At 39.2% G+C, this 27,678-nt stretch overlaps 2 protein-coding genes across 3 annotated transcripts; one reads left to right on the forward strand and one right to left on the reverse strand.

Annotated features, from left to right (window-relative positions):
* Positions 1–9,338: 9,338 nt before the first annotated feature.
* RNF113A (ring finger protein 113A) lies at positions 9,339–22,309 on the reverse strand. 2 transcript variants are annotated; one of them, XR_011072315.1, is made up of 4 exons: positions 21,152–22,309; positions 20,989–21,055; positions 13,757–13,839; positions 9,339–9,722 (listed from the first exon to the last, which is right to left on the reverse strand). XR_011072315.1 is itself a non-coding variant. In XM_068533908.1 (3 exons), exons 1-2 carry the CDS (start codon positions 22,164–22,166, stop codon positions 21,027–21,029), a joined length of 1,044 nt encoding a protein of 347 aa, XP_068390009.1. In that variant the 5' UTR covers positions 22,167–22,309; the 3' UTR covers positions 9,339–9,722; positions 20,989–21,026. The 2 variants fall into 2 exon arrangements, 1 of the variants encoding a protein (XP_068390009.1); XM_068533908.1 differs by lacking the exon at positions 13,757–13,839.
* On the forward strand, positions 22,277–26,180 carry NDUFA1 (NADH:ubiquinone oxidoreductase subunit A1). Its single transcript, XM_068533909.1, has 3 exons — positions 22,277–22,582; positions 23,641–23,730; positions 26,028–26,180. The coding sequence occupies exons 1-3, from the start codon at positions 22,481–22,483 to the stop codon at positions 26,046–26,048; spliced, it is 213 nt and encodes a 70-aa protein (XP_068390010.1). The 5' UTR covers positions 22,277–22,480; the 3' UTR covers positions 26,049–26,180.
* The last annotated feature ends 1,498 nt before the right edge of the window (positions 26,181–27,678 follow it).

Consider the following 27,678-nt stretch of genomic DNA (forward strand, 5'->3'; position numbering starts at 1 on the left):
TCCCCCACCAAGAATACCACCATCCTAACTTCTAACACCATTGATTAGTTTTGCTTGTTTTAAACTTTATGTAAATTGAATCACACAGCATGTATTCTTTTATGTCGAGTTTCTTTCTCTCAACTTTTGTTTATTTATTTAGGCTGCACCATGCAGCTTGTGGGATCTCAGTTCTCTGACCAGGGATTGAACCCGGGCCACGGCAGTGAAAGCCCAGAACCCTAACCACTAGGCTGTCAGGGAACTCCCTCTCTCAACTTTTATGACTATGAGATTCATTTATGTTGTCGTATGTAGCTTTGAATTGTTCATTCTCATTGCTGTATAATATTCCATTGAATGAATCTACCACAGTTTATTTATCCATTCCAATATTTGGGGTGCTGCTCTGAACATTCTAGTATGTGTTGTTTGGTGATCATATATATTCATTTACGTTGGATACATACCTAGGAGTGGAATTGCTGGATCCCAGAGTAAGCATATGCTCCACTTTATTAGATACTGCCAAAGAGTTTTCCAAGAGGTTGTACCAATTTACACTCTTACCAACAGTGTGTGAGAGTCCCAATTGCTTCACACCCTTCCCAACACTTGCTAATGTCTGGTGGGTGTGTAGTGGTTGCTCATTGTAGTTTTACTTTGCATTTTTCTGATGATTAGTGCAGTAGAACACCTTTTCATATGTTTATTTTTTACTGTATGCCTTTTTAACCTTTTGGTTATTGCACCATGTTAATATATTATTTATTCCAAAGCAAAATAAAAAAAACAAAACCAAGGTGCGGGGGTGTTACGGCTCCTTTTCACCAGTTAAGGGGGCGAGTAAAGGAGAGAGAGAGAGAGAGAGAGAGAGAGAGAGAGAGAAACTCTCCTCAAAGTTCCTTACATCATTGATTCTCAGCATTTGATTGTACACTCCAAGATCCTTCTTCCCACTTCCCAAGTTGGCAATATCATGGTTGGGACCCCACCGTAGAAAAGCAGAAAGAAAATGTTTACACATACACAGAGAAAAACCCTTAGTTTAAAAATTCTTCCCTGGCCTTCATTGAGCAGACTGCTTTTTATAAGTTGTATTGCCCCTTTTGTATTAACTCCTTTCACAAATAAAATTCCTTGTGGGAATCATGTGGGACTGCCCGATGTTCAGCTCCACCCAGCATAATGGGCAATATAACACTAACACCCAACTTCAAGATCAAAGTTCCTTTCATTTAAATGCTGTTGTGTTTGTTGTTGTTTTTAATTAATTCTTGATCCAGAGCAGCTCTGAAACTACCCAAATCCCAAGCAGACGATGAGAAAAGGAGTTGGATAATTTGTAAAGAACAAAAAAAAAAAATCCACATAAGTGCCTGCTGATTCTAAAGTTATCTGTAAAGGAAAGGATAATAGCTTATTTTATATATTAGCCAAGTTAAAGATATGTTTGAGAACTTTGGACTCCAATGTAAAAAGGAGGATTACATAGTATAATTATTTAAAGTACCTTCCCATTGGTCAAGGATTATAACAAAAGATGTTAACCAGCTATTCCCCATGTGTACTGATGACATAAAACAAGAGGTAATGGAAGATATGACATAAGCAATTCAGTTTCATGGGAAACAAAAGTGAATTTCTCAATTAAAAAAATTTTTTTTCGGGGCTTCCCTGGTGGTGCAGTGGTTGAGAATCTGCCTGCCAATGCAGGGGACGCGGGTTCGAGCCCTGGTCTGGGAAGATCCCACATGCCGCGGAGCAACTGGGCCCGTGAGCCACAGCTACTGAGCCTGCGCATCTGGAGCCTGTGCTCCGCAACAAGAGAGGCCGCGATAGTGAAGAGGCCCGCGCACCGCGATGAAGAGTGGCCCCCGCTTGCCGCAACTGGAGAAAGCCCTCACACAGAAACGAAGACCCAACACGGCCAAAAATAAATATAAAAATAAATAAATAAATAAGACCCAGTGCAACCAAATAAATAAATAATTAATTAAAAAAAAATTTTTTTTTTCAGTTTAAAATTGGTGGCTGAGGCTTGGAGGAGTGACATTAGATTCTGAGTGAGAATACCACACTTATGTAAACTTGTAAGTAAATAAAATAAGGTTTAAAATCCTGAAAATGTATAATTTTCTCAGGGGAATAAATTTACAGGGTATAAAAGTCAAACAAAAATTACAAGTTAATCATATTCTCTAATATGGACTTAGAAAGAGCCTATGTACTGAGAGTGAGATTATGTTTAGACAAAAGACTTACGGACTCACAACAACAGAAACAATCATGAAAAAAAGCTCAATTTTACCCTGTGCTGGGCACATTAGGTGTAAGAACTTGTTTAGCCCTCACACCAGCCCTATGAGGTGGCTGCTATTGCTTTCACTATTTTGCAGTGGGTGAAATTAAGACATATTTTGGTGGCTCAAATCCAAAATTACATGGTTAGTAAGTAATACAGGTGATTCATGAACCCAAATTACATCTCCAAGGCTGCTAGTTTTAAAAAAAACAAACCTAGAAAAAATTAGTTATCTTTTATCTTAAAAATACTGGTAAATTCTCAGATGCAACAGTAATGTTAATAAAACGATGTTTATATTATAAAAATATGAAGCGATTTTGTCAAATATTAAACAAGTACAGTAACACATTCTATAGATATAGAAGTAAAGGAAGACAATTAGAAAGGGAAATAATGAACTTATAGAAATTCAGGTTTGAGGGATTTGGAGCTATAAAAAACCCCAAAGGGGAAAAAGACATCAAAGATGAATATATAAGAAAACAAAAAAGTTATGACCAGAAGTGTTTCTTCTTTATGTATGGTAAACAGCTACTAAGCAGAAACTTCTAAGGCTAAGGGGGAAAATGGTTCAAAATTAATACTTTCCTAATTTCAAGTAGGACAATGTTCCAAAGACAAAAAAAAGCTTCCAATGTTAAAAGATCTCATAGTGTTACTGAACCAAACTTGGGTCCACTCACCCTATGCAGTCAAGCCAATCTACTGACACTGGATTGTGGTGAAGGAAAGTACAGTGTTTATTATAAGGTGCCCAACATAGGGTCAAGCAAGGAGAATAGCCAGCTCATGCTTATAAGACCCAAACTCCCTGATGGCTTTCAGGGAAGGGTTTTTAAAGACAGTGTGAGGGAGTGTGATCAGCTCATGCACAATTCTCTGATTGGTTGATGGTGAGGTAACAGAGTGATGTTTTGGGAATCTCAATCATCAACCTGCTGAGTTCCAGCCAGTCTGGGGTCTCCGTGCTGGTGGTCAGCATGCAGTTAACTTTTTCCAATTGGTGGCAGTTTTAGTATCTGCAAAACAACTCAAGGATGTAGCTCAGGATATTATCTCTAGCCCTTGAGGAGAAACTAAAGGTCCTTGACTTTGTTTTATGGATAAACTATTATTATTTTGTCTTGCTTGACTGCTTTCCTTTGTTTCTGCATTTTCTCACTCCTCTTATTAAATTTACCCTAGGGAAGGCCTAGGAGGCTAAAGCTTTTCTGCAAACAGATGCGAGGGACATGGAGGGGTCTGTCCCAGGTAAGGCCCCTCAGGGTTCTGCTTGGTTTCAGTAGTTCATGTTTTCTCTTTATAGACGTTAGAAATCCTTTGCCTTTTGGTTGTTTCAAATACTTTAAACTGTGGTTCAGATAATCATATGAGTAATGAATAATAGTGAGTTTAAAAATGAAATCACTGATCTCTCATCTTCTAAAATGGCCCACGCTCTGTGGAGTGTTTCTCCCAGGGTCATTCTTGCCTTTTGAGGCGAACCGCATTCTGTCTATGGAATGTGTTTCTCTCTAAATAAATCTACTTCTTCCCTAAAAAAAAATGATACCATTTAGAGTCACCAGCTAAGAACAGGGTATTCAAAATAGAAAAGATTTATCTTGGGAGTTCCCTGGTGGCCTAATGGTTAGGATTCCAGGCTTTCACTGCTGTGGCCTGGGTTCAGTCCCTGGTCGGGGAACTGAGATCTCAAAAGCTGTGCAGCACGGCCAAAAAAAAAAAAAAGAAAAAAAATAGAAAAGATTTATCTTGATGATGTTAAGATAAATAATTTTAGATTAGTTTCTGCCACAATTTTAAAAAGTTATTTGGATTTCTTTTCCTAAATATTAAAACAGAGGATTGCTTGCCTAATTAATTCCCCAAATTCTTCCCCTACTCCACTCAGTTTCACATAGAAACAAAGGAAGGAATTATCTATTGAATTTTATTGAAGATGAGCGTTGAGTTCTCTTATAGCCACCGCCACCCACAAACACGCATGTGTGGGCACACAAGTAGAGTCAGAAAGTATCTGAGAGGGAAAATGTACAATACAATTATTTGTCTCTTCTGTCCACTCTCAATTAAAAGAGAAAAATAGACATGGAATATTGGATGGAGAAAAAACAGTTTTTTGGACCTAAGATATTCTGTTCATTTATGTGCTTTGTTTTTTTGTTGTTGTTAGTAATTTTTTATTTTTTTAATATGTGCTTTGTTATAGATTACTTTCCTCTGTACTAATTAAAAAAAAAGCTGGAGAATATTCAAGACCTTGTTAGCTAAATAAGAAACCTTAACCATCTTGAAGGCAAATTTCCAAGTAAGAGTAAATTTGACTATGCTTTTCTCTTTGTCATAAGCCATAGGGGTCCTTTCTATTGTGCCTCCCTGACATTTAGTATAAGGACTTAAGGACTCATAATATTTTGCTAAAGAACCTGTCTTTACCCATCCTGTGTTAGGCATGTATTAGCTCCAATAGCTTGTAAAACATGTTTTGGAGAATTTCATGATGTCATAAATATGTCTATTGTAGAAAATAGTTCCAGCTCACAAATTGTATATGTTATTAATCACTCAAGTTATGGCAGACTGATAAACCACAAGTAAATAACAGTAGTGCTTCTAATAAGATTTACTCACAATGCCACATCTTGTTCTTGCATATACGTCCCCTTATCCCATTTAGTTTTATTTCTTTCATTTAATCCTAAGTCGGTGTTAACATTATTATGACTATATAAATGTTGTTCCTAGCTGAGACATATAATATACCATTATTATGCTTCCTTTCATATATGACATTTTGTTTTTCCTGGCGTTATTAATTACTTTGGTTATTTTATTTTATTTTTTTGGCCACGCCCTGCGGCTTGTGGGATCCTAGCTCCCCGACCAGGGATTGAACCCGCGCCCTCAGCAGTGAAAGTGCGGAATCCCAACCACTGGACTGCCAGGGAATTCCTATTTTGGTTAGTTAGTTTGACTGATTTGTTTCCTTGTATTACCTATTACTAATTTTTCTGCCAAACCCTTCCAGAGATGTAAAGCCATACTCCATAAGGTCAAACAAATCAGGTAATCTTCTAGTTTTTGTTTTTGTTTTCTATTTGGAGACATATTTCCTCCTGTCATCTACCCTTCTACTCCTGTAAGGATTGTTTGATCTTTAGGCCTGCTACACAGATGTTTTCCTGGGACTTCATTTTGCCTTTCTTGGATTCCCCTGTCTACTGGATGTCATTCTGTTTTTGACTATTTGGGTTGTTTCCAATTTTTGGCTATTATGTACATTTTTGTACATGATTCTTCACACAAGGATTTCTGTTGAGTGTATACCTAAGAGTGGAATTGCTGGGTCATAGGTCGTGCATATGGTGAATTTGTGAAATTGGATGGAAAAAAATCCCATCTTTATTTTCACTAACCATTAAATGAAATTTAGCATTTCCTTCAATTATGAATGTAGACAACAAACCATAGCAATATTAGCAGTACTTGTGAGTTTGACTGATAGAAATCATAGATCTTTTCCTAGCACATTACAGTTGTTGCACGTAACATGAAATACTGTTTATGCTGATGCCTTCAGTTCCTGAACTTTTCTGGGTTTCTGCAGCACAAACTGGCTTATTTCCTGTTGGCTTTCCCCATGCGTGTACTTAGTCTCATAATTCCTCCATTCAGCTAAGCAAGTTTTATGTCCTTGTGGGTCCATATCTTTTATCCATTATCATTTTAGTGGGATTTCAGAGTGTTGTGGAGATGAAAACATGTTTCCAAAGTGTTCTATATGGCTTTAAATTTAAATCAGATCTGTAGTTATATCTTTTTTCAATATTATTTATGTATACCTTTAATCTTTTTAATAGGTCAATCTTTTTTTAAATTATATTTATTTGTTTTTTAAAAGTTATTTTTGGCCGAGTCGGGTCTTAGTTGCGGCACTCGGGATCTTTCATTGCGGTGCACGGGCTTCTCTCTAGTTGTGGCATGCGGGCTTGGTAGTTGCAGCATGTGGGCTTAGTTGCCCCGTGGCATGTGGGATCTTAGTTCCCAGATCAGAGATCGAACCTGCGTCCCCTGAATTGGGAGGTGGATTCTTAACCACTGGACCACTAGGGAAGTCCCAGTAGGTCAATCTTGATAGAGGTATGTCTGTTACATTAGTCTTTTCAAAGAACCAGCTTTTGGTTTTGTTGATGATCCCCATTTTTTTGGGGTGTTTTGTTTTGTTAATTTTGCTCTTTATTATTATTTTTTTCCCTCTATCTTAGGGATGTTCTGCTCTTTCTCTAGCTTCATGAATTGAATGCTTTATGCATTAATTTGGAATATTTTTAGAGGTGCACTTAACACTAAATTTTCTTCATGATTCCATTTTAGATGCCTCTCCCATGTTTTTTATATGTATTTTATTGTTATTCAGTTTTAACTTTTTCATGATTTTCATTAGGATGTTCTCATTAACTCGTTGGCTATTTAGGGTTGTGTTTTTAGTTTTTAGATGTATGTTTTTGCTGTCTTTTTAGTATTGATTTAAAATTTCAACATGCATGTTTAATTTTTAATGAGTTTAGAGTTGATAGATGGAGTTTCCAGTGCTTTAACTCCAGTCCTTCCAATCACACCATCCACTTTTCTGTTATGGTTGTAAGGTATTTGGGTTTCATTTTTTTAACCTCCCCTTTTTATATTAACAGTTAGTACATATTTAGATTTTACAAAGTCTTTACTCACCATTTCTTTGTGTTTGTTCTCCTTTTTGGGTTCAATTTCCTTCTTGCAAAAATCTTCATTTTAATAGTTGTCAGTGAGGGTCTGTGAATAAATAGTAAATGCCCACAAGCTTTATATATCTAAAAATGCTGTTATTTCTTTCATTCTCAAATGAAAATTTAGCTGGATACATTTAACCAAGTACCTCACCTTTGCTCCAATGTCACATTCTTAATGAGGTGACCCTGACAACCCTTTAATAACTTTCAAACCATTTCCTGCCCCAGGCAGTATCAATTCCCTTACTTGTTTTTACCTATTACATAATTCACCTATTTGTTTATTGTTTATTTCCTATCTCTCCCCACTAGAATGTCAATTCCATGAGGGCATGGATTTCTGTCTATTTCATTCACTATGTATCCCAAGCGTTTAGAAAAATACCTGGCAAGTAGAAGGTGCAGAGTTTTTAAAAAATAAATTCATTGCACTTGCTGAGTTTGTTGAATGAATATAGAATTCCTGATTGACTTATTTTCTTCAGCACTTTGAAGATATTATTTTATCACCTTATTCTATCATCTCTGGTATCTTTTTTTTTTTTTTTGAGAAGTCTGTAGTTATTCTTCTTTTGTTACTTTTTGGGTACTCTACCTCTCTTATCTTTTAAGATTTTCTCTGTTTTTGATGCTCTGCAGTTTTACTACAACATGTCAGATGTGGATTTGTTATTATTTATCTTGCTAAGTACTTAAGGTTGCTCCTTTAGCTTGAAGATTTACTTTATTTCTAAAAATTTCTCAATTGTTATCTCTTCAAATATTGTCTGTTTCCCATTCTCTCCTTCTTGACTCCCTATTAGATGTGTGTTAGAATGTCTCATTCCCCCTACCACATAACCAGGTTTTCCTTTTTTTTTCATTGGTTTACTGTGTTGGGTTCCAGGTCATTTCTTCAGATATGTATTCCAATTCAGTGATTCTTTCATTGACTGTGTCTAGTCCATAATTTTTAAACTTTGTTCAAAATTTAATGATATTTTTTTAGTTGTTACAACCAGGAGAGTGCTACTGGCATCTAGTGGGTAGAAGACAGATATGCTGATAAAATTTCTATTTGTATATTTTTCAAACCCATCTTTTTTAATGCTTTAACATGTTTGTTTTTGTATCCAAATTTCCTCTTCTCATAAGGATACTGCTCAATGGTAAGTAGACTTATCATGGTGATCATTTTGAAATGTATATAAATATTGAATCACTATGTTGTATACCAGCGACTAACATAGTGTTAGTCAATTATACTTCAAAAACAAACAAATTCATAGAAAAAGAGATCAGATTTGTGGTTACCAGAGTTGGGGGGGGGGAGTTGGATGAAAGTAGTCTAAAGCTACTGGAAAAAACACATACAATGTAAGAACTGTGAGTTGAGTCTATTCCGTGTCTTACTGAGGACTGTAGCCCAGGAGACAGCCCCTCAGATAGCTCTGAGAAACAGTTCCGAAGAGGTAGGGGAAGAGCCAGTATATACAGTGCAGTCAAGATCTCGGTAAAGGTTTACTGCTCATGAGGATCAAATATCTCAGTCAATGATTTTAGTACTTTTCTAAGTATGGGAAGGTGCGAGCATATGGTGTCATTGAAAATTTTCCTTACATATGCATTTTAACTATCCAGGGGCCCATATATCCAAAACACACAATGCTTCATCCTGAATTCCTTTCAGGGTGTCCTTGTAGGTCAGTGACTGCAGTGGCCAATGACTTGATCCTTGTAGAACTGGAACGGCAGGCCACATTCTCTGTTTACAGTATAAACTTCCAGTTATAAGATAAATAAGTACTAGGGATGTAATGTACAACATGATAAATATAATTAGCACTGCTGTGTGTTATATATGAAAGTTGTTAAGAGAGTAAATCCTAAGAGTTCTCATCACAAGGAAAAAATTTTTTTCTATTTCTTTAAATTTGTATCTATATGAAATGATGGATGTTCACTAAACTTATTGTGGTCATCATTTCATGATGTATGTTAAGTCACATCATTATGCTGTATACCTTAAACTTACACAGTGCTGTATATCATTTATATCTCAATAATACTGGAAGAAAAAAAATTAGGACACCACTCAGATTAGATTAGGGCCCACCCTAACAGTCTTGTTTTAACTTAGTCACCTTTTTATTTTAAGTTTTAATGCTTTTTTGAATTTTATTTTATTTTTATACAGCAGGTTCTTATTAGTTATCTATTTTATACATATTAGTGTATATATGTCAATCCCAGTCTCCCAATTCATCCCACTGAGTTTTAATTTTTAATTTTCTTTACAGTAGGTCTTTGTTGGTTATCTGTTTTATTTTTATTATTTTTTTATTTTTAAAAATAATTTATTAATTTATTATTTAATTTTGGTTGCATTGTGTCTTTGTTGCTGTGCACAGGCTTTCTCTAGTTGCGGCGAGCAGGGGCTACTCTTCGTTGTGGTGCACAGGCTTCTTATTGCAGTGGCTTCTCTTGTTGCAGAGCACGGACTCTAGGCGCGCGGGCTTCAGTAGCTGTGGCTCGCGGGCTCTAGAGCGCAGGCTCAGTAGTTGTGGCGCACGGGCCTAGTTGCTCCGCGACATGTGGGATCTTCCTGGACCAGGGCTCGAACCCATGTCTCCTGTATTGGCAGGCGGATTCTTAACCACTGCGCCACCAGGGAAGCCCTCCATGGTTATCTATTTTAAACATAGCAGTGTGCATAGGTCAATCCCAAACTCCCAATCAATTTAAAAAAAAATTTTATTGGCATATAGTTGACTTACAATGTTGTGTTTGTTTCTGCTGTACAGCAAAGTGAATCAGTTATACGTATACATATATCCATTCTTTTTTAGATTCTTTTCCCATATAGGTCATTACAGAGTATTTTTAAAATATTTATTTATTTGGCTGTGCCGGGTCTTAGTTGTGGCATGCGGGATCTAGTTCCCTGACCAAGAATCGAACCCCGGCCCCCTGTGTTGGGAGCATGGAGTCTTAACCACTGGACCACCAGGGAAGTCCTGGTCATTATGGAGTACTGAGTAGAGTTTCCTGTGCTATACAGTAGGTCCTTATTAGTTATCTATTTTATATATAGTAGTGTGTAAACCTCCCAATTTATCCCTCCCCCTTAGTCACCTCTTTAAAGGCCCTATCTCCCAATATAGTCATATTCTGAGGTACTGGCGGTTTCAACATACGACTTTTGGGAGGGAAACAATTCTGCCTATATAACAGGTCTCCACAGTAAATTTGAATTGGCAGAAGAAAGAATTAATAAACTTGAAGATATATCCATAGAGATTATGCAATCCAAAGAATAGAGAGAAAAAAGAATGAAGAAAAATGAAGAGCCTCAGAGAAATATGGAACACCATTATGCACACCAACATATACGTAGCAGAAGTACCAGAAAGAGAGGAGTGGGAGAAAAGAGGGAAAAAAAGATATTTGAAGAAATAATGGCTAAAAACTTTCCTGAATTTACTGAAAAACAATCTACCCATCTAGGAAGCTCAATGGACTCCAACCAAGTAAAACAAATGCAAAAAGATCCATAAACAGACACATCATAATAAAAATGCTGAAATATAAAGACAAGGAACAAATCTCAAAAGCAGCAAAAGAAAAATGACTCATCATTTACAAGGGAATCCCAATAGGATTAAAAGCTGACTTTTTATCAGAAACAATGGAGGCCAGAAGAAAGTGGGACAATATATTCAAAGGGCTCAAAGAAAAAAAAAAGACAGTCAGCTAAGAATCCTGTATTGAGCAAAGCTATCTTTCAAAAATGAAGGTGAAATAAAGACATTCCCAGGTATATAAAAACTGAGAGACTTCATTGCTAGTAGACCTACCTGACAAGAAATAGGAAGTTTTTTAGGCTGATATCAAGTGACCCCAGATATTAGTTCAAATCCATACAAAAAACCCCAAAGAACAAAGGTAAAGGTAATTGTTGGAGGAGGTCATCAAGATGTGATCGTTGGTTGACCCAAAAGCTGGACCCAGGCAATCAGAGGCTCCTTATCCCCCCACTACCCGAGTCAGTGGAATATGTATTCTACCCACTATTCCCACACTAGGTGCCATTTCAAGAATGTAGCCTTGAGAGAGTAGTGCTGAATTGTTGAGACCACCTGGACTGAATATGTGACTGAACCCTGTTAAGGCCTCTATGTAAACTTTTAAGATTCTAGTGGGTGGATGCAGAGATTTACTTAGCTTGCAACCACCCAAGACAAGCCTCCTATGTAAGTTCCCTTGCTTATTAAAACTGCCACCTACAAATCTGGAGTGGTCTGCCTCTTTCATTGGTATCTCCTTACCCTCCGTGTAAGGGGGCGAATTTCAGATTTCACCTGGGGAACTCCTGAGGTTACAAACCAACAGTAGTTGTATAATTATTAAAGACGGTATAAATGCATATTTCTTCTCCTTTCTTCTCTTAACCAGTTTATATATTAACTGTAGAAAATGATATGTCTATAGTGTATTGTTGGGCCTATAACATATAGAAATGTAATATATTTTCCAATAATAGCACAAAGGAGGTAGGTGGAACAAAGATGTATTGGGCTAAGGAAATGATTCCAGATGGTAACTCAGATCTACCAGAACAAATAAAGAGAATCAAAAATGATAAAAAGAAGGTTAATGTAACAGAAGGTGTAAATATATACTTGTTCTCCTTTCTTTTCTTAGCTCCTGTAAAAGTCATAAAATTATATAAAGTAATATAATAATGTATTATTAGTTTTACATTTATAGATGTAATATGTGTAACAGTAATATCACAAAAAGGGGTAGAAGGGAATAGAAGTATATAGGAATGTTTTATATCCCACTGGAAATAAATTAGTATAAATCTGAAGCTGAATTTTTTTTTATAAAGGATATATTTCTTTTTTTTAAATTAATTAATTAATTAATTAATTTTATTTTTGGCTGCATTGGGTCTTCGTTGCTGTGCACGGGCTTTCTCTAGTTGTGGTGAGCAGGGGCTACTCTTTGTTGTGGTGAGCGGGCTTCTCATTGCAGTGGCTTCTCTTGTTGCGGAGCATGGGCTTTAGGCGCACGGGTGTCAGTAGTTGTGGCACGCAGGCTCAGTAGTTGTGGCATGCACTCTAGAGCCTGTGCTCCACAACAAGAGAAGCCACCGCAATGAGAAGCCGAAGCACGGCAGTGAAGTAGCCCATGCTTGCCGCAACTAGAGAAAGCCCGTGCACAGCAATGAAGACCCAGCACAGCCAAAAAAAAAAAGACATGAATGGTAAACCCTAGAGCTGCCATTAGGGAAATAATTCCAAAAATGTGAAAAAATCATTAAAGAAGTTAAAATGCTATATTAGAAAAATATTCACTTAATGCAAAAGAAAGCAGTAAAGTTGGAATAGAGGAACATAAATGAAAAAAAGCAAAATACAAACATACATTCAACTCTATCAACAGTAACAGTAAATGTGAATGGATTAAACAACGCAAAAGATAAAGTTTGTCACACTGGGTAAAAAAAACAAGATCCAACTGTTACTGTCTACAGGAGACATTTTTTTTTGGGGGGGGGTGTGCCATCTTAGCTCCCCGACCAGGGATTGAACCTGTGCCCCTTGCAGTGGAAGCAAGGAGTCCTAACCACTGGACCGCCAGGGAATTCCCGGGAGACACGCTTTAGAGTCAAAGATATAAATAGGCTGAAAAAGATATATCATGTAAACAGCAACCACAAGAGAGCTGAAATGGCTATACTAATATCAGATATAATAGACTTTAAAACAAAAAAAATGTTACTACAGATAAAGAGGGACATTCTATAATGATAAAGGGGTCAATCCATCGAGAAGATATAACAATTATAAAATATATGCACTTAGTAAAGGAGCACCAATATACATGAAGGAAAAACTGACAGGAATGTAGGGAGAGATGGACAATTAAATAATTTTTGAGACTTCAATACCCCATTTTCAATAATGGATAGAATAAGTAGGCAGAAGATCAACACAGAAATAGAAAAATCTAACAACGCTATAAACCAAATAGATCTAAGAGACACATCCCACTCTTAGAACCCTCCACCCAACAAGAGAATGTACATTCTTCTCAAGTGTACATGGAACATTCTCTAGAATGGACCAAATGATAGGCCATAAAACAAACCTCAATAAATTTAAAAGGACAGAAAGAATACAAAGTATGTTCTCTAGCTACAGTGGAATGAAATTAGAAGTCAATAACAGAAGAAAAACTGGAAAATTTATAAATATGTGGAAATTAAAAAACATACTCTAAAACAATCAATGAATCAAAGAAGTCAAATGGAAGATTAGAAAATACTTTGAGATGAATGAAATGAAGACACAACATACCAAAACTTATGAGATGCAGCAAAAGTAGTGCTTAGTGGGAAATTTATAGCTTTAAATCTGTACATTAAAAAAAGAAAAATCTCAAATTAATCACCTAACTTTCTACTTTAACACACTGGAAAAGTGTCTTTTCCAACTAAACCTAAAGCAAGCAGAAGGAAGGGAATAATAAAGATTAGAGGGGAAATTAATGAAAGAGAGAACAGAAAAACAATAGAGAAAAATCAATGAAACCAGAGCTGGTTCTTTGAAAAGATCAATAAAATTGGTAAACTTTTAGCTAGATTGACTAAATAAATAAATAGCAAAAGAGAGAGGACTCAAATTACTAGAATCAGAAATGAATAGGGAAGTACCTGGCTGTCCAGTGGTTAGAACTCGGCACTTTCACTGCAGGGCCTGGGTTCAGTCCCTGATCGGGGAACTAAGATCCCACAAGCTGTGTGGCGCGGCCAAAAAAAGAAAAGAGGGGACATTACTGATGATCTTATAAAGATAAAAAGGATTATAAATGAATACCATGAATAACTGTAAAAGAAATTAAAGATTAAAATGAATGGAAAAACATCCTGTGTTCACTGATTAGAAGATTAACATTAATTTTTTAAATTACTTTATTTATTTTGGCCACGTCACCATGAGGCTTGCAGGGTATTAATTCCCTGACCAGGGATTGAACCCAGACCCTCAGCAGTGAAAGTGTGGAGTCTTAACCACCGGACTGCCAGGGAATTCGCGATATTAATTAATATTATTTAGATGGCAGTGCTCCTTAAGTTGACCTACAGATTCAATGCAATCTCTATCAAAATTCCAGCTGATTTATTTGTAGAAATTGACAAGCTGACTCAAACATTCATAAGGAATTCATAAGGAATTGCAGGAGATCCAGAATATCCAAAACAATAGGAGGGCTCACACTTCCTGTTTTCAAAACTTTCTACAAAACAACAGTAATCAAGACGTTGTGGTACTGGCATAAAAATAGATATATAGATAAATGGAATGGAATTGAGAGTCCAGAAACAAGCCCATCTGTCTATGGTCAACTGATATTTTTACAAGACTGACAAGAACATTCAATGGTCTTTTCAACAAATGGTGCTACGTCACTGGATAGCCACAGGCCAAAGAATGAAACCAAACCCTTATCTCATGCCATACACAAAAATGAACTCAAATTGGATCAAAAACCTAAATGTAAGAGCTAAAACTATAAAACTCTTGGAAACATAGGGGTAAATCTCTATGACTTCAGATTTATTTATCAGATTTATGTATTCTCAGATGTGATGCCAAAAGCATGAATAACAAAAGAAAAATGGTTAAATTGCACTTCATCAAAATTAAAACCTTCTGTGCTTCAAAGAATACCAACAAGAAAGTAAAAAGACAACCCACAGATTGGGAGAAAATATTTGCAAATTATATATCTGATATGGGCCTGGTATCCAGAATACATAAAGAACTCTTACAACTGAACAACCCAAAGTCAAAAAACCCAATTAAAAAATGGGTAAAGGACTTGAATAGACATTTCTCCAAAGATGACATACAGATGGCTAACAAGCACATGTAAAGATGGTCGTCATTAGTTATTAGGGAAGTACAAATCCAAGCCATGATGAGATACCACTTCACAGCTACTAGGATTGCTATTAAAAAAAAAGGGAAATAAGTGCTGGTGATGTGGAGAAATTGGAGCCCTCTTACATTGCTGGCAGGAATATAAAATGGCACAGCTGCTGTGGAAAACAGTTTGCCAGTTCTTCAAAAAGTTAAAGATAGCATTACCAGGGACTTCCCTGGTGGCACAGTGGTTAAGAATCCGCCTGCCAATGCGGGGGACACGGGTTCGATCCCTGGTCCGGGAGGATCCCACATACTGCAGAGCAACTAAGCCTGTGCGCCACAACTACTGAGCCCGCGCGCCTAGAGCCCGTGCTCCGCGACAAGAGAAGCCACCGCAATGAAAAGCCCGTGCACCACAATGAAGAGTAGCCCTTGCTCACCACAAGTAGAGAAAGCCCATGCGCAGCAACGAGGAACCAACGCGGCCAAAAATAAAAAAATTAAAAAAAAAAGATAGCATTACCATATGACCCAGCAATTCTACTCCTAGGTGAATACTCAAAAGAATTGAAAAACAGGTACTCAGAGATATGTACACATTTTCAGAGCAGCCCTATTCACAATTGCCAAAAGGTGGAAAATAAAAAATGTCCATCAACAGATGAATGGATAATAAATTGTGGTATATACATACAATGGAATATTATTCAGCCTCAAAAAGGAAGTTCTGATACATACTACAATGTGAGTGAACCTTGAAAACATTATGTTAAGTGAAAGCCAGACACAAAAGACTACATATTATATGATCCTATTTATATGAAGTATCTAGAATAGCTAAATCCACAGAAATGGAATGCATATTGGTGGTTGCCAGGAGATGTTGGGAGGAGAGAATATGGAGCATTTGCTTAATGGGTATGACGTTTTCTTCTGGAGTGATGAAAATGTTTTGGAATTATATAGAGGTAATGTCACCAAACTGTTCCTTTTAAACCGGTTAATTTCTTGTTATGTGAATTTCACTTGTTAAAAAAAAATGTTTTAAAAAAGGTTAAACAGTTACCATATGACTTAGAATTTCCACTTCTAGGTATCTCCCCAAGAGAAATGAAGATGCACATACACACAAAAATGTGTGTACATGAATGTATCATTATTCATAATAGCCAAAATGTGGAAACAACCCAAAGTCCACCAACTGATGAATGGATAAACAAAATATAGTATAACCATAAAATGGAATATTATTCAGCTCCCTTAAGGAATGCATTGATATACTCTACAACATGGATGAACGTTGAGAGCATGCTCAGTGAAAGCAGGCAGTCACAAAAGGCCACATATTATATGATTCCATTGATATGAAATGTCCAGAAGAGGCAAATATGTAGAGACAGGAGATTACTGGTTGCCTGGGGGGATGGAGAGTGACTGCTAATGGGTATGCTTTTCTTTCTATTTTTTTTTTATTAGCAAATTTTTAAAAATTTTTAAAAATTTTATTGGAGTATAGTTGATTTACAATGTTGTGTTAGTTTCAGGTGTAGGGTATTGCTTTTCTTTTTGAAGTATTGAAAATTTTCTGAAATTAGATAGTGGTGATGGTTGCACAACCTTGTGAATATACTAAAAGCCACTCAAGTGCATATTTTAAAATGGTGAATTATATGATATGTGAATTATATCTCAATAAAGCTGTTACAAAGAAGAGTACATGGGAGAGAAACAAAAGACATTAAGTATACATTATTCTTGGTTGGGCGAGAGGGAAGGAGAGATAAATAGCCAAAGAGGAAGATCAATGGAAAAAAAGCAAGGGAGTGATTACCACAAAAATCAGCATAGTGGTTACCTGTGTGTGTGATCTGGAGAATCTGGATAATGTGATGGGCTTCTTGAGTGTTGTCAGTTTTGTATTTCTTGACCTGGGTGGTGGTTATGCAAGGGGTTCCTATGTAACTACTTGTTATGCTGCAAAGTTGTGTTTTATGCACTTTTCTCTATGTGCCTCTCTCCATCTCACTAAGTGGTACCACTTTCCACCTGGTTGCTCAGGTCAAAAATCTTGGAGTCACCTTGACTCTTCTATCTTACACCTCATATCTAACCTGCCAAGACAACTTGTCAGTTTTACCTTCAAACTACATTCAGAATCTGACCCCTTCTCACCACCACCTGGTTTGAGGCACTTACCACCTCTCACCTGGACAGCCTTTTTTTTTTTTTCTGGCTGCGTTGGGTCTTCATTGCTCTGTGCTGGCTTTCTCCAGTTGTGGCGAGCAGGGGCTACTCTTCGTTGCAGTGCGCAGGCTTCTCATTGCAGTGGCTTCTCTTGTTGTGGAGCACAGGCTCTAGGCACACGGGCTTCAGTAGTTGCAGCATGCTGGCTCAGTAGTTGTGGCTCGTGGGCTCTAGCGCGCAGGCTCAGTAGTTGTGGCGCACAGGCTTAGTTGCTCCACGGCATGTGGGATCTTCCCGGACCCAGGCTCGAACCCACGTCCCCTGCATTGGCAGGCGGATTCTTATCCACTGCGCCACCAGTGAAGTCCCAACAGCAGTAGCCTTCTAACTGATCTCTCTGCTTCATCCCTTGACCCTCCTGCTCTGGTTTATTTTCTACATAGCAACCAGTTTCTTTTTTTTCTCCTTTGATTTGAAGGTGTTTCTTAATGAGATATAATCACATACAATGAAACGCACATACATGTACAGTCCAGTGAGTTTGGATAAATGTAGACACCTGTGTAACAAACATCCCAGTTAAGATATAAAACATTTCCATTATCCCCCATAAGTTCCAGAAGGATCCTTTTTTTTTTTTTTTAATTTATTTATTTATTTATTTTTGGCTGTGTTGGGTCTTCGTTTCTGTGCGATGGCTTTCTCTAGTTGTGGCAAGTGGGGGCCACTCTTCATCACGGTGCGTGGGTCTTTCACTATCATGGCCTCTCTTGCTGCGGAGCACAGGCTCCAGACGCGCAGGCTCAGCAATTGTGGCTCACGGGCCTAGTTGCTCCGCGGCACACGGGATCCTCCCAGACCAGGGCTTGAACCCGGGTCCCCTGCATTGGCAGGCAGATTCTCAACCACTGCGCCACCAGGGAAGCCCCAGAAGGATCCTTTTTAAAGCCAGTGTTAGATCATGTTAGTCCTCTGCTCAGAACTTCCCAGTGACTCTCCATGTCACTGAGAATAAAAACTCAAGTTCTTACAATGGCTCATAAGGCTGTACACAGTCTGCCCTCGCCCCCCCATTACTTTTCTTATCTAATCTTAGAGTTCTTTCCTCTTCCTTCAGTCCACTCTGTACGGGCTCCCAAAACAGATAATTACATTTCTTCCTCACTGTTCCTAGGACACGTCAGGCACTTTCCTGCCTCAGGGCCTTTGCACTTGGTGTTCTGTCTGGAATGCTCTTCTCCCAGATATCTGCTTCATTTAGGTCTCTGCTCAAATGTCACCTTATCAGAAGAGGCCCTCCCTGACCACCCTATATAAAATAACATGCCCCCCCACCCCGCACTCTCAGCCCCTTACCTTGCTTCATTGTTCTTCATAGCACTTAGCTCAATCTATTATATATTATGCATGTATAATTCTGTTACTCTCTCTCATGTAAGTTCTAGAGTGCAGGGACTTGAATGCTTTTGCTTTGGCTGTATCTCCAGTGCTTAAATCAATGCCTGGCATAGAGTGAGTGCTCAAAAACTATTTATTAAATGAATGTCCACAGCCTCCGGTCTAGTCCAGTCTGCCATCATATCACCTGGACTAGTGCACGAGCCTCCTAACTGATCTCCCTGTCTTGTGTCCGGTCTCCACGATCCATTTCCCACACTGCAGAATTATCTTTTTAAAATTCAGATCTGATCATCTTACTTTCTTTCTTAAAACCCTTTGATGGCATCCCTTTGCCCTTCTGATAAAGTCCAGAGTCCTTAACATGACTTGCAAGGTGGCTGACTTGGCCCTGACTACCATCCGTCTTTTTCCTCCAGCATCCTGGTCTGCTTGGAGTTCTTAGCTGAAGCCAGTCTCTCACTTCAGGTCCTTGGTATATACTAACCCTCTGACTGTGATACTCTTCCTACCACCCCCCTTTCAGGTCTCAATTTGAGGGTCATCTCCTAGGGGAGCCTCCTCTGAGCTCTCAGACTAGGTTAGCGCCTTCAGAGTTCAGCTGCAACTCATCTCTGCTGGCACGCTTTCTTCTCCTCCCCATATTTTTTTTTTTTTTTTTTTTTTTTTTGCCACGCCACAAGGCTTGCGGGATCCCAGTTCCCCAACTAGGGACTGAACTCGGGCCACAGCAGTGGAAGCCCGGAGTCTTAACCACTAGGCCACTAGGGAACTCCCTCCATATTTAATTTTTTTTTTAATTTGTAGGAATAACTATTTAGTTTTCACCTATGAAATGAAGTTGCACCATTTAATTAAAGGTAATAAAAAATATTTCTTTTAAAAAATTTAATCATAAACTTTGTAAACATGAAAAATACCTTGAGTACACCACTGATTTTTGCTACTCATTGTCCTGTTTCTTTCCATGACACTTTTTAGAACACTGTCTTGCTTTGCGTTCCACCTCAGTGTAAGCTTCTCTTTCTCCATCTGCCTCTACAACATCCTCTTTCCTGTTCTGCTGGTTTTTTGTCTCATCTCTTAAATGCTGTTTTCTGTGTGATGCTTTCTTTAGCCATTTTCCCACTAGGCTTCTCATGTATCCCCACTGTACTTAATACATTCTGTTAAAGAATGTTATCACATTATATCAAGTGAGTTTGATTCTGAACTCCCCCAAAGGCTGGGATTGGCTTAATCCTGAGAGATCAACCCAGTGCACTTTTGTTCTTGTACTCTTCACACCTGCACTGTTTGATGTCCAGCTCCATGAGGTAAGGGGCTATGTCTACCTTGTTTGCTAATATCCCGTATGCCAGGCATGGTGCCTGACAGAGTACTTGCTCAAAGAATATCTTTAAATGGACTAACGAATATGAATATAAAAACTCTAACCCACAATTTATTCTTACATCTGTTTCCTGGGATCAGCCCAAATTCTAGTCAGATCAATAAAAATTTACAGGTCATTTGCCCTAACTGGCCTCCCTGCCTTCCATCTCCCTGCCATCTATCCGATAGCCTGCAAGCACAGTAACATTAAAAAAAAAAAAAGTCTGATTGTGTTCCCCTCCCCAAGTCTCTATCTCCTCATTACCAACAGAATATAGTCAAAGCTCCTCGGCTTGGGTTCAAGGCTTTGGCCCTGATCTCCTTTTTCAAACCTCTCTGGGTTTATTTATTAAGTGCTTATTATATGCCAAGCACTGGCCTAGTCACTGAGGAGTTCACAAACTAGTTGGGAAGACAGGTACATAGATTAACTTTAATAGGGCGTGATCAGCTCTATTACAGGGTCTGTGAGAACACAGTTTCAGACAATGGATTATAAAATGTTAGATTTTTGCCGTCTGCAGGTTCACAAGTTCAGTCTAGAACTGCATGTCCAATACGGTGGCTACCAGCCACATTTCAAGTGCTGAACAGCCACACGAAGCTAGTGTAATGGCTATCATACTGGACCGCGGAGCACAGGCCATTTCAGTCATCCCTGGAAGGGATGCATTACCTATAGGTGCTTTAAGGAGAGCAAGGAGCATTTCCCATACGCACAGGCTGTGGGGCTACCAGTCCCCCAACCCAATTCTCCCACTCCCACTGCTCCCCTCAACCCCCAACAGACACACCTTGGCTGGGGTGTATATTGAAGTAGTATGGGCTCTCAAAACAGATCATGTATGAAAGTACTTTTGTAAATTATTACGTGATGCAAAAATGTGATATAATAAATAGGTTCAGTTCTTGTTTTCATCACAGCTTTGGTCACTTCAAGCAAATTCTAGCTCTTTTCTCGAACTTCTCCCATCCCCCAAATTTTTGCTAAAGGGTTTTGAAAAGTATCTGTTACACACAGGCAGCATTTATACCTGGTAAAAATCCAGGTTATACCTACCTTGATGCTTTTACAAGCCATCCATCCAGGATCCTACTTCACCACCCGCCTTTTCCTCTCACTTTCCCTAGAAAGGAAGAACACGAATTAAGATTTCCAAAACAACAAAACATTTATTTTGAGATTTGAGAATAATGGGAAAATTAAGTAATGGGAATTGGACCCTCATCGGGGTCTTCTGGGAAATCGGAAGCACCACCCTCTTCTGCAGCTCTATGCTTCTCCAGTTTAGCAATCAATTCTTTCGCTGGATTGAAGACGCCATTGGTCTGCTGGTCACAGACATAGCAGCGCGGGGTGGTGCGGAAATGCTGCAGCGCACAGCTCTCGCAGAAATAATGCCTGCACTTGGTGACAACTGGGTTTTGGAAGGTCTGGCGACAGATGAAACACTTGAATGGTATTTCCTCCTCATCGCTTCCCACTTCATAGTTTTCGTCCTCATAGACACCATAGCGACCCTCATCAAGCTCACGTTCGATCTGCCACCCATGCTTGTAATCTGAACGGTCATGGAGGAATTTGCAGCTGTCTCCGAAGCCGCAAAAACCAGTCTCCTTGTAGTCCTTACAAATGTCGGGCTGGTAATCCCAGCGCACGGTGGCACGCAGATGCTCGGGAGCTCGGATGGGGCCCTTCCTCACCATCCCGGAGGAAGCATTGCCCATAGACGTATCCTTAGGCTTCATGTATTTCTGATAATTATTGATTCCCCGATAGATCTTGTCATCTTCCTTGCCCCTCAGCTCCTCCTGGATCTTCTGGCTGCGCTCAAAGATGGCTTGCGCGTCACGTTCCTTCTCTGTGTCTAGTTCGTAGACAGCAGTCGCCCCCATATCCTCTGGCCCCACGGGTTTCGCCGAGCGAGTGGACTTATAGACCACGCCGAGGCTCTCGGGCTCGTTCTCCCCCTCTCCCTCCTCGCTACTCAGGTCGCCGTAAGCCGCCTTCTGTTTACCACTGCCACGGGTTTTCTGTATCATCGGATTGTGGGTCGCCCGCTTCTTTTCCGGGCGGACCACAGTGCTGCCTTCGTCACTGCTGCTGCTGCTGTCTCCGGACTCTTGGTCGCAGACTGGGCGCTTTCTGCGGCCTGCAGCCCCTTTTCGCACAGGCTTTTTGAAAAGAAAGGTGCACACCTGGTCTGTCGTCTTTCCTGGAGAAAGTTGCTCTGCCATTTTAAGAGTTTCGAGCTCCGAAATGGCTGTAGCCTGCTGGGTGGCGCGGAGCTGCTTCACGTGACTGCACGTCTTACGCTCGACCGCGAGTCGGTACAAAATCGTCTGCGGAAAGACGACTGTGGGAGCGAGAGTGTGCGAGAGCGCGGGCGCGCGCCACTCTTGGGCCCTGCCGCGCCCCGTCGCTTCCTCAGGACGCGTACGTGACCCCGTCCCGCTCGTGCGCTGCCGCGGAAGTTACCGGAAAGGGATGGAAGCCGGGTCACCTTTAAGGAGCTTGGAAGGAAGTGTTTGGCCTTGGTAACTGTGTCGCGATGTGGTTCGAGATTCTCCCCGGGATCGCCGTCATGGCCGCGTGCTTATTCGTCCCGGGAATGGCCACTGCACGCATCCACAGGTTCACTAACGGGGGCAAGGTAAGGCGGCTTCTCCGGCCCGGCGGCTGACTCCACCGGCTGGCGTTACGAAATGGGCGGTGGGGTCGGGAACCCGTTAGGACCCGGAGCCTCTCTCCGAGATGGGGAATACCGAGATCGGCCCTCCCTTTTTTTTTTATTGCCTAAAAGCAGAGGCTTGCGGAACGAAGCCGACGGGAACCGTATTCTACTTTAGCAAGAAACAGCTGGTTGCTAGGTGAAGCGTGGGCAGGAGGGCGGAGCAGAGTTTTGGGGGCTGGAAAGGCCGGAGATTGAAAGAGGTAGGTCCAAACTGCTAGGCAGAGGAGAGAGGCGTCAATTAGTCTTGCCCCACTCCCTCTGACTTCTGGTCTCCTTTCTTGCTGGATTTTGATTTTAATTTCTCTCATCCATATCTTGGTCTTCTTGTTTTTCACTTTTTTCCTAGCCTTAGTTAGTTTGTTTTGTTTTTGGCCGCGCCGCGCAGCTTGCGGGATCTCAGTTCCCCGACCAGGGGTTGAAACCCGCTCGGGCAGTGAAAGCGCCCAGTCCTAACCATTGGACCTCCAGGAAATTACCCTTAATTAGGTTTTTTTACTTTGACATTTTTTTATCCTCCCACTTTCTCTTGCAAGCCTTTAGGAACTTAGGTCATGCTCCTGTTTTTCACATTAGGATTGTGATTTTCCTCTCTAATTAGTCCTTCATATTATCTCTAAAGTACAGAGTATAAAGGTATTTACTTTCTGTTTTGTGATTGTCTTTCACTTGTGATCTACCACTGTTGTTTCTTCTCATTAGGGTCCCCAAAGGGAACAAGTAGTCATGACTTTAAAAAAAAAAAAAAAGAAAGGAGGAAAGAAAAAAATGATGCTGGTTAAAATAGAAAGTGTAAGAACTCATGGTTACCATCTTAATTCTAAAGTTTAGTGGTCCGATTTTATTTAGGATTCTGGTCTTATATTGTTAATTTGGTTTTTATATCAGTGATTCCATTTTTCTGGAATATCACTTATTAATATCCTTCTATTGGGTCACTCATCTTTATAAACTACAATAACAATTTCTTTTAATTGTAGGAAAAAAGAGTTGCCTATTATTCATATCAGTGGAATTTGATGGAAAGAGATAGGCGCATCTCTGGAGTTAATCGTTACTATGCGTCAAAGGTAAGATGGCTCTGACACTAGCCCATCTGTCAGGGTTGAGGTGCATTCTGGTTAATGTTTTGCCAAAGGTCTTACAGCAGACTGGGAAAATGCAAACTAAAATAGCACTGTCTTTTACATATTTAATGATCCTTTGTATTTCTTATTATGTGGATCATCTGCCTATATCCTTTCTTGTTCTGTTATCTTTTTCTTTTTGATTTATAGGGCTTCTTATATATATATTACAGATATTAATCTTTTGTCTCTTTTATATGTGGCAAATATTTTTCCCAGTCTGCTGTCTTTTTTACTTTATGGTGGCTTTCATCAGATAGTTTTTAATCTTGATGTTCAGTTTATCATATTTTATTATTCTGGATTTTGGGTTTTATATCTTGTTTACAAATGACTTTTGTACCCAAGATTCTAAAAATATATTTCTACAGTTTCTCCAAATACCATTACAGTCTTTTTTCCTTTTTTACATTTAGTGCTCTGACCTGTCTACAGGTCATTTTGGGGTATAATGTGAAGCAAGGATTTAACTTTAGTTTTCTCCAAGAAACAGCCAGTTGTCACAGTTATCTACATATGGAAAAGTCCATTTTTTATTTGAAATACCACTCTAGTAAACTAAATTTCCATATACACATGGGCCTGTTTCATGAATGCACTCTTTTTTTTTTTTTAATTTTATTTATTTATTTATTTATTTATTTATTTATTTATTTTTGGCTGTGTTGGGTCTTCGTTTCTGTGCGAGGGCTTTCTCCAGTTGCGGCAAGCGGGGGCCACTCTTCATCGCGGTGCGCGGGCCTCTCACTATCGTGGCCTCTCTTGTTGCGGAGCACAGGCTCCAGACGCGCAGGCTCAGTAGTTGTGGCTCACGGGCCTAGTTGCTCCGCGGCATGTGGGATCCTCCCAGACCAGGGCACGAACCCGTGTCCCCTGCATTAGCAGGCAGATTCTCAACCACTGCGCCACCAGGGAAGCCCGAATGCACTCTTTTATACTCCATTGGTTTGCCAGTTCCTGCACCAGTACGTTAAAGAATTACTATAATTTTATATTTGATTGAATCATATGAAACTGCTGTTTTTGTGGGTCAAAAATGGCCAAGCAGTAGCATTTTCATATGGTTCAACTTAATAGTATGTTCTTATATATTGTAGGAGTTCATCCTCATTATTCTTGTAAAAATTTTTACTATTTTATACTTCCTCCTTGCTAATTCACCCTTCACAGCAAATCTAGGTAAATATTAATTCCATTTTATAGATGAGAAAACAGAAGGTCAGAGTGATTAAATTACAGTATAAGGACTCAACCTATGTGATCTGCCTCTCAGTATAGTGCTATTTGAGAATCTAATCTGATGAACATGATGATATATATCTACTCATCTAGAGTGGTATTTCTCAAAGTATGGTTCAAGAATAACCAAAAAAAGGGAGAGTGGGGGAGGAATTCCCTGGCGGTCCAGTGGTTAGGACTCCGAGCTTCCACTGCAAGGGGCAGGGACACGGGGCACGGGTTCGATCCCTGGTCAGGGAACTCAGATCCCACAAGCCGCACAGCCAAAAAAATAAAAAAAGAAAAGAAAAAGTATGCCATCAGGATCACCTGGCATGTGAGATAAAATACAGATTCCTAGGACCCTGACTGGACCAAATGAATTAGGATTTTTACAAGGTGGCTCCTAGGACTATGCAATTTTAATTTCTCTCAAGGTGATTCTTCCTTCAATTGAAACAGAATACGTGGAATGTGTTATTTTAACACCTGGAAGAAATGTCATCACTGATTACTCTTTTCCTTTGTTGTTTCTGAAGTATTTGGTTGTGAACTGAGTAAGATAGAGTGGTCTTCTGAATAGTGTCATGCTTACAGGGCAAGAGTTCTGGAGTTGGGGGTCCCTGAACTTGAATTCTGGCTCTACTGCTTCCTTACTGACTTAAACAAGGGACTTTAAACCTCTCTGAGCCTCCATTTTTTTCACCTGTAAAAAAGTAGAATGGGGCTAATAATATCTTCCTGATGTTGGCTGTTATTTTATAAAACGGATTTACCTTACTGTCCTCTGACTCTGAGGGTGCTTTGTAGAAGGATCCAGGTGGTAAATAGTTGCTTTACTTTAGTTTTGATTGCAAGTGGAAGGGGGGGTTGTCTTTTCATATAAAGTGGTATGTTTGCTACTGTCAGAAAATGAAAATTAGGAGTCATTATAGGTTATAGGAATCATTGTAGGTTATAGTACATGTACATCTTTGACAGGAACAGAATTCTCACATTTTCCTTTTTAAACTGTTTTTCAGGGTTTGGAGAACATTGATTAAGGAAGCATTTTCCTGATTGATGAAAAATAACTCAGTTATGCTTGTCTACCCCCGCTAGAAGGTTATGCAGTGTATTGTGTAGCATGCAGTGTATTTTGTAGTGTGTAATAAAAATAAAGCAAAAAAGTAAAATCAGAGGTTTTCTTTACTTTTTAAAATGGTACTACACAAGATCAAGCAGTCTACCCAATGTAGCTTTATCACTTTAAAAAAACTAAAGGCAACTGAGGCTTGTAAAATTATAGACGTAATGTACACCAAGCACCAATCACTGTGCCTGGTGCCTAATGTGTCACAAATGGTAGTTCCTGCTATTGTAATATTACTGAAAACCATTGTTTCTTCAGAGATTGCTAGGAGAATACAGAAAAAGTAGTACTTTGTTTTTTTTCTAGTTCCTTTTCTGGGTGAATCCTATGTGCTTAAAATTCCAGACCGCACCTTCAACTTTGATGCACTCTGTATCCAGCACATAGTATTCACTTCAGTGTTGATTTTTATTTTAGATTGCTGTGTAGAGCAGCAACAACAGTGATTATGTTTATTAAAATGAGTGTACCGACCATTTGAAATAAAGAATTGCATGTTCAGATGATACGAAGATCTGAAAAGGTGTAACTGCTGTGAAGATGGTGATACTCCATGTGTACAGATCAACACCCCAGGTGACCACAGGACCTCTGGGTGAGAAAACTAAGTTACTTGTCATCCCCATCTTTTATCTAGTTTAACATTTGATCTGCTGGTGACCTTAAACACACCTGCACTGTATAGTTTCCGTTGACCTCATCTTACAGGACAGGGCTTACAGAGGAAGGAGGTGGCAGTCCCTCTTAGAGGAATACTGTATATTGTGCCACCCTGTGATGATGAAACTGTTTAAGGAAAGCTGTGGTCATGGCTAAAAGTTTAATACAACCTCTAGTCTTTATTTAGTGCTACACAGGGCTCATTTTGCTGACTGGTATTAGAAATATCTCTGGAAAGGAAGAGAGAGGGCAGGTAGTACAGATAGGAATACGGGAGACTTACTGACAACATTTCTAAATTTGTCACTAAATCTATTGATTTTTAGGTCTGTTCTCTGTCCACTGTACCTCTAGGCGGGGCTCATCCACTAGAGGATTCATCCTTAGATGAATGTCAGGGCTGTATAGCGAGGGGCTACAAAGTGACAGAAAATCAGTTGGTCAGGTTTAGCATTAGCGTCAGAATTCTTCACTCCCTTTTTTGTGGCACTTGCTATGAAATTTAGCCTTATTTTTATACTCCACTGCCAGGGAGTAAACCAGATTAAAACGCACACTTTGAAGCTAGAAGACTATAGTGGTGCGTTGTAGCCTGCATTTCTCTTGATTTTTTGAAAGTGCAGTTAGCCAGAAGGGTTTTCTTACAGCAGCTCTGACAGATGTGGTCTGGCTACTGACCTCGGGTCCATTGGTCACCTGCTTTTAAGGCCAGTTGAAAGGATGCTTGGTAAACGATGCCATTCATTTGGTTTTATTATCTTTTTTATTTATGTTTATTGAAGTATAGTTGATGTACAATATTATATAAGTTTCAGGTATACAACAAAGTCACAATTTTTAAAGGTTACACTCCATTTATAGTTATTATAAAATATTGGCTA

Source organism: Eschrichtius robustus, chromosome X (genome assembly GCF_028021215.1).
Source record: "Eschrichtius robustus isolate mEscRob2 chromosome X, mEscRob2.pri, whole genome shotgun sequence".
NCBI lineage: Eukaryota > Metazoa > Chordata > Mammalia > Artiodactyla > Eschrichtiidae > Eschrichtius > Eschrichtius robustus.

Excerpts from the sequence above, each read along its gene's own strand:
- RNF113A (XM_068533908.1), bottom strand. The coding sequence starts at position 22,166 with ATGGCAGAGCAACTTTCTCCAGGAAAGACGACAGACCAGGTGTGCACC. Across the intron at positions 21,056-21,151 it reads CCCAGAAGACCCCGATGAGG|GGAAAGTGAGAGGAAAAGGC; the intron begins GTCCAATTCCCA and ends CTTCCTTTCTAG.
- NDUFA1 (XM_068533909.1), top strand. The coding sequence starts at position 22,481 with ATGTGGTTCGAGATTCTCCCCGGGATCGCCGTCATGGCCGCGTGCTTA. Across the intron at positions 22,583-23,640 it reads GGTTCACTAACGGGGGCAAG|GAAAAAAGAGTTGCCTATTA; the intron begins GTAAGGCGGCTT and ends TTTTAATTGTAG. Across the intron at positions 23,731-26,027 it reads ATCGTTACTATGCGTCAAAG|GGTTTGGAGAACATTGATTA; the intron begins GTAAGATGGCTC and ends ACTGTTTTTCAG.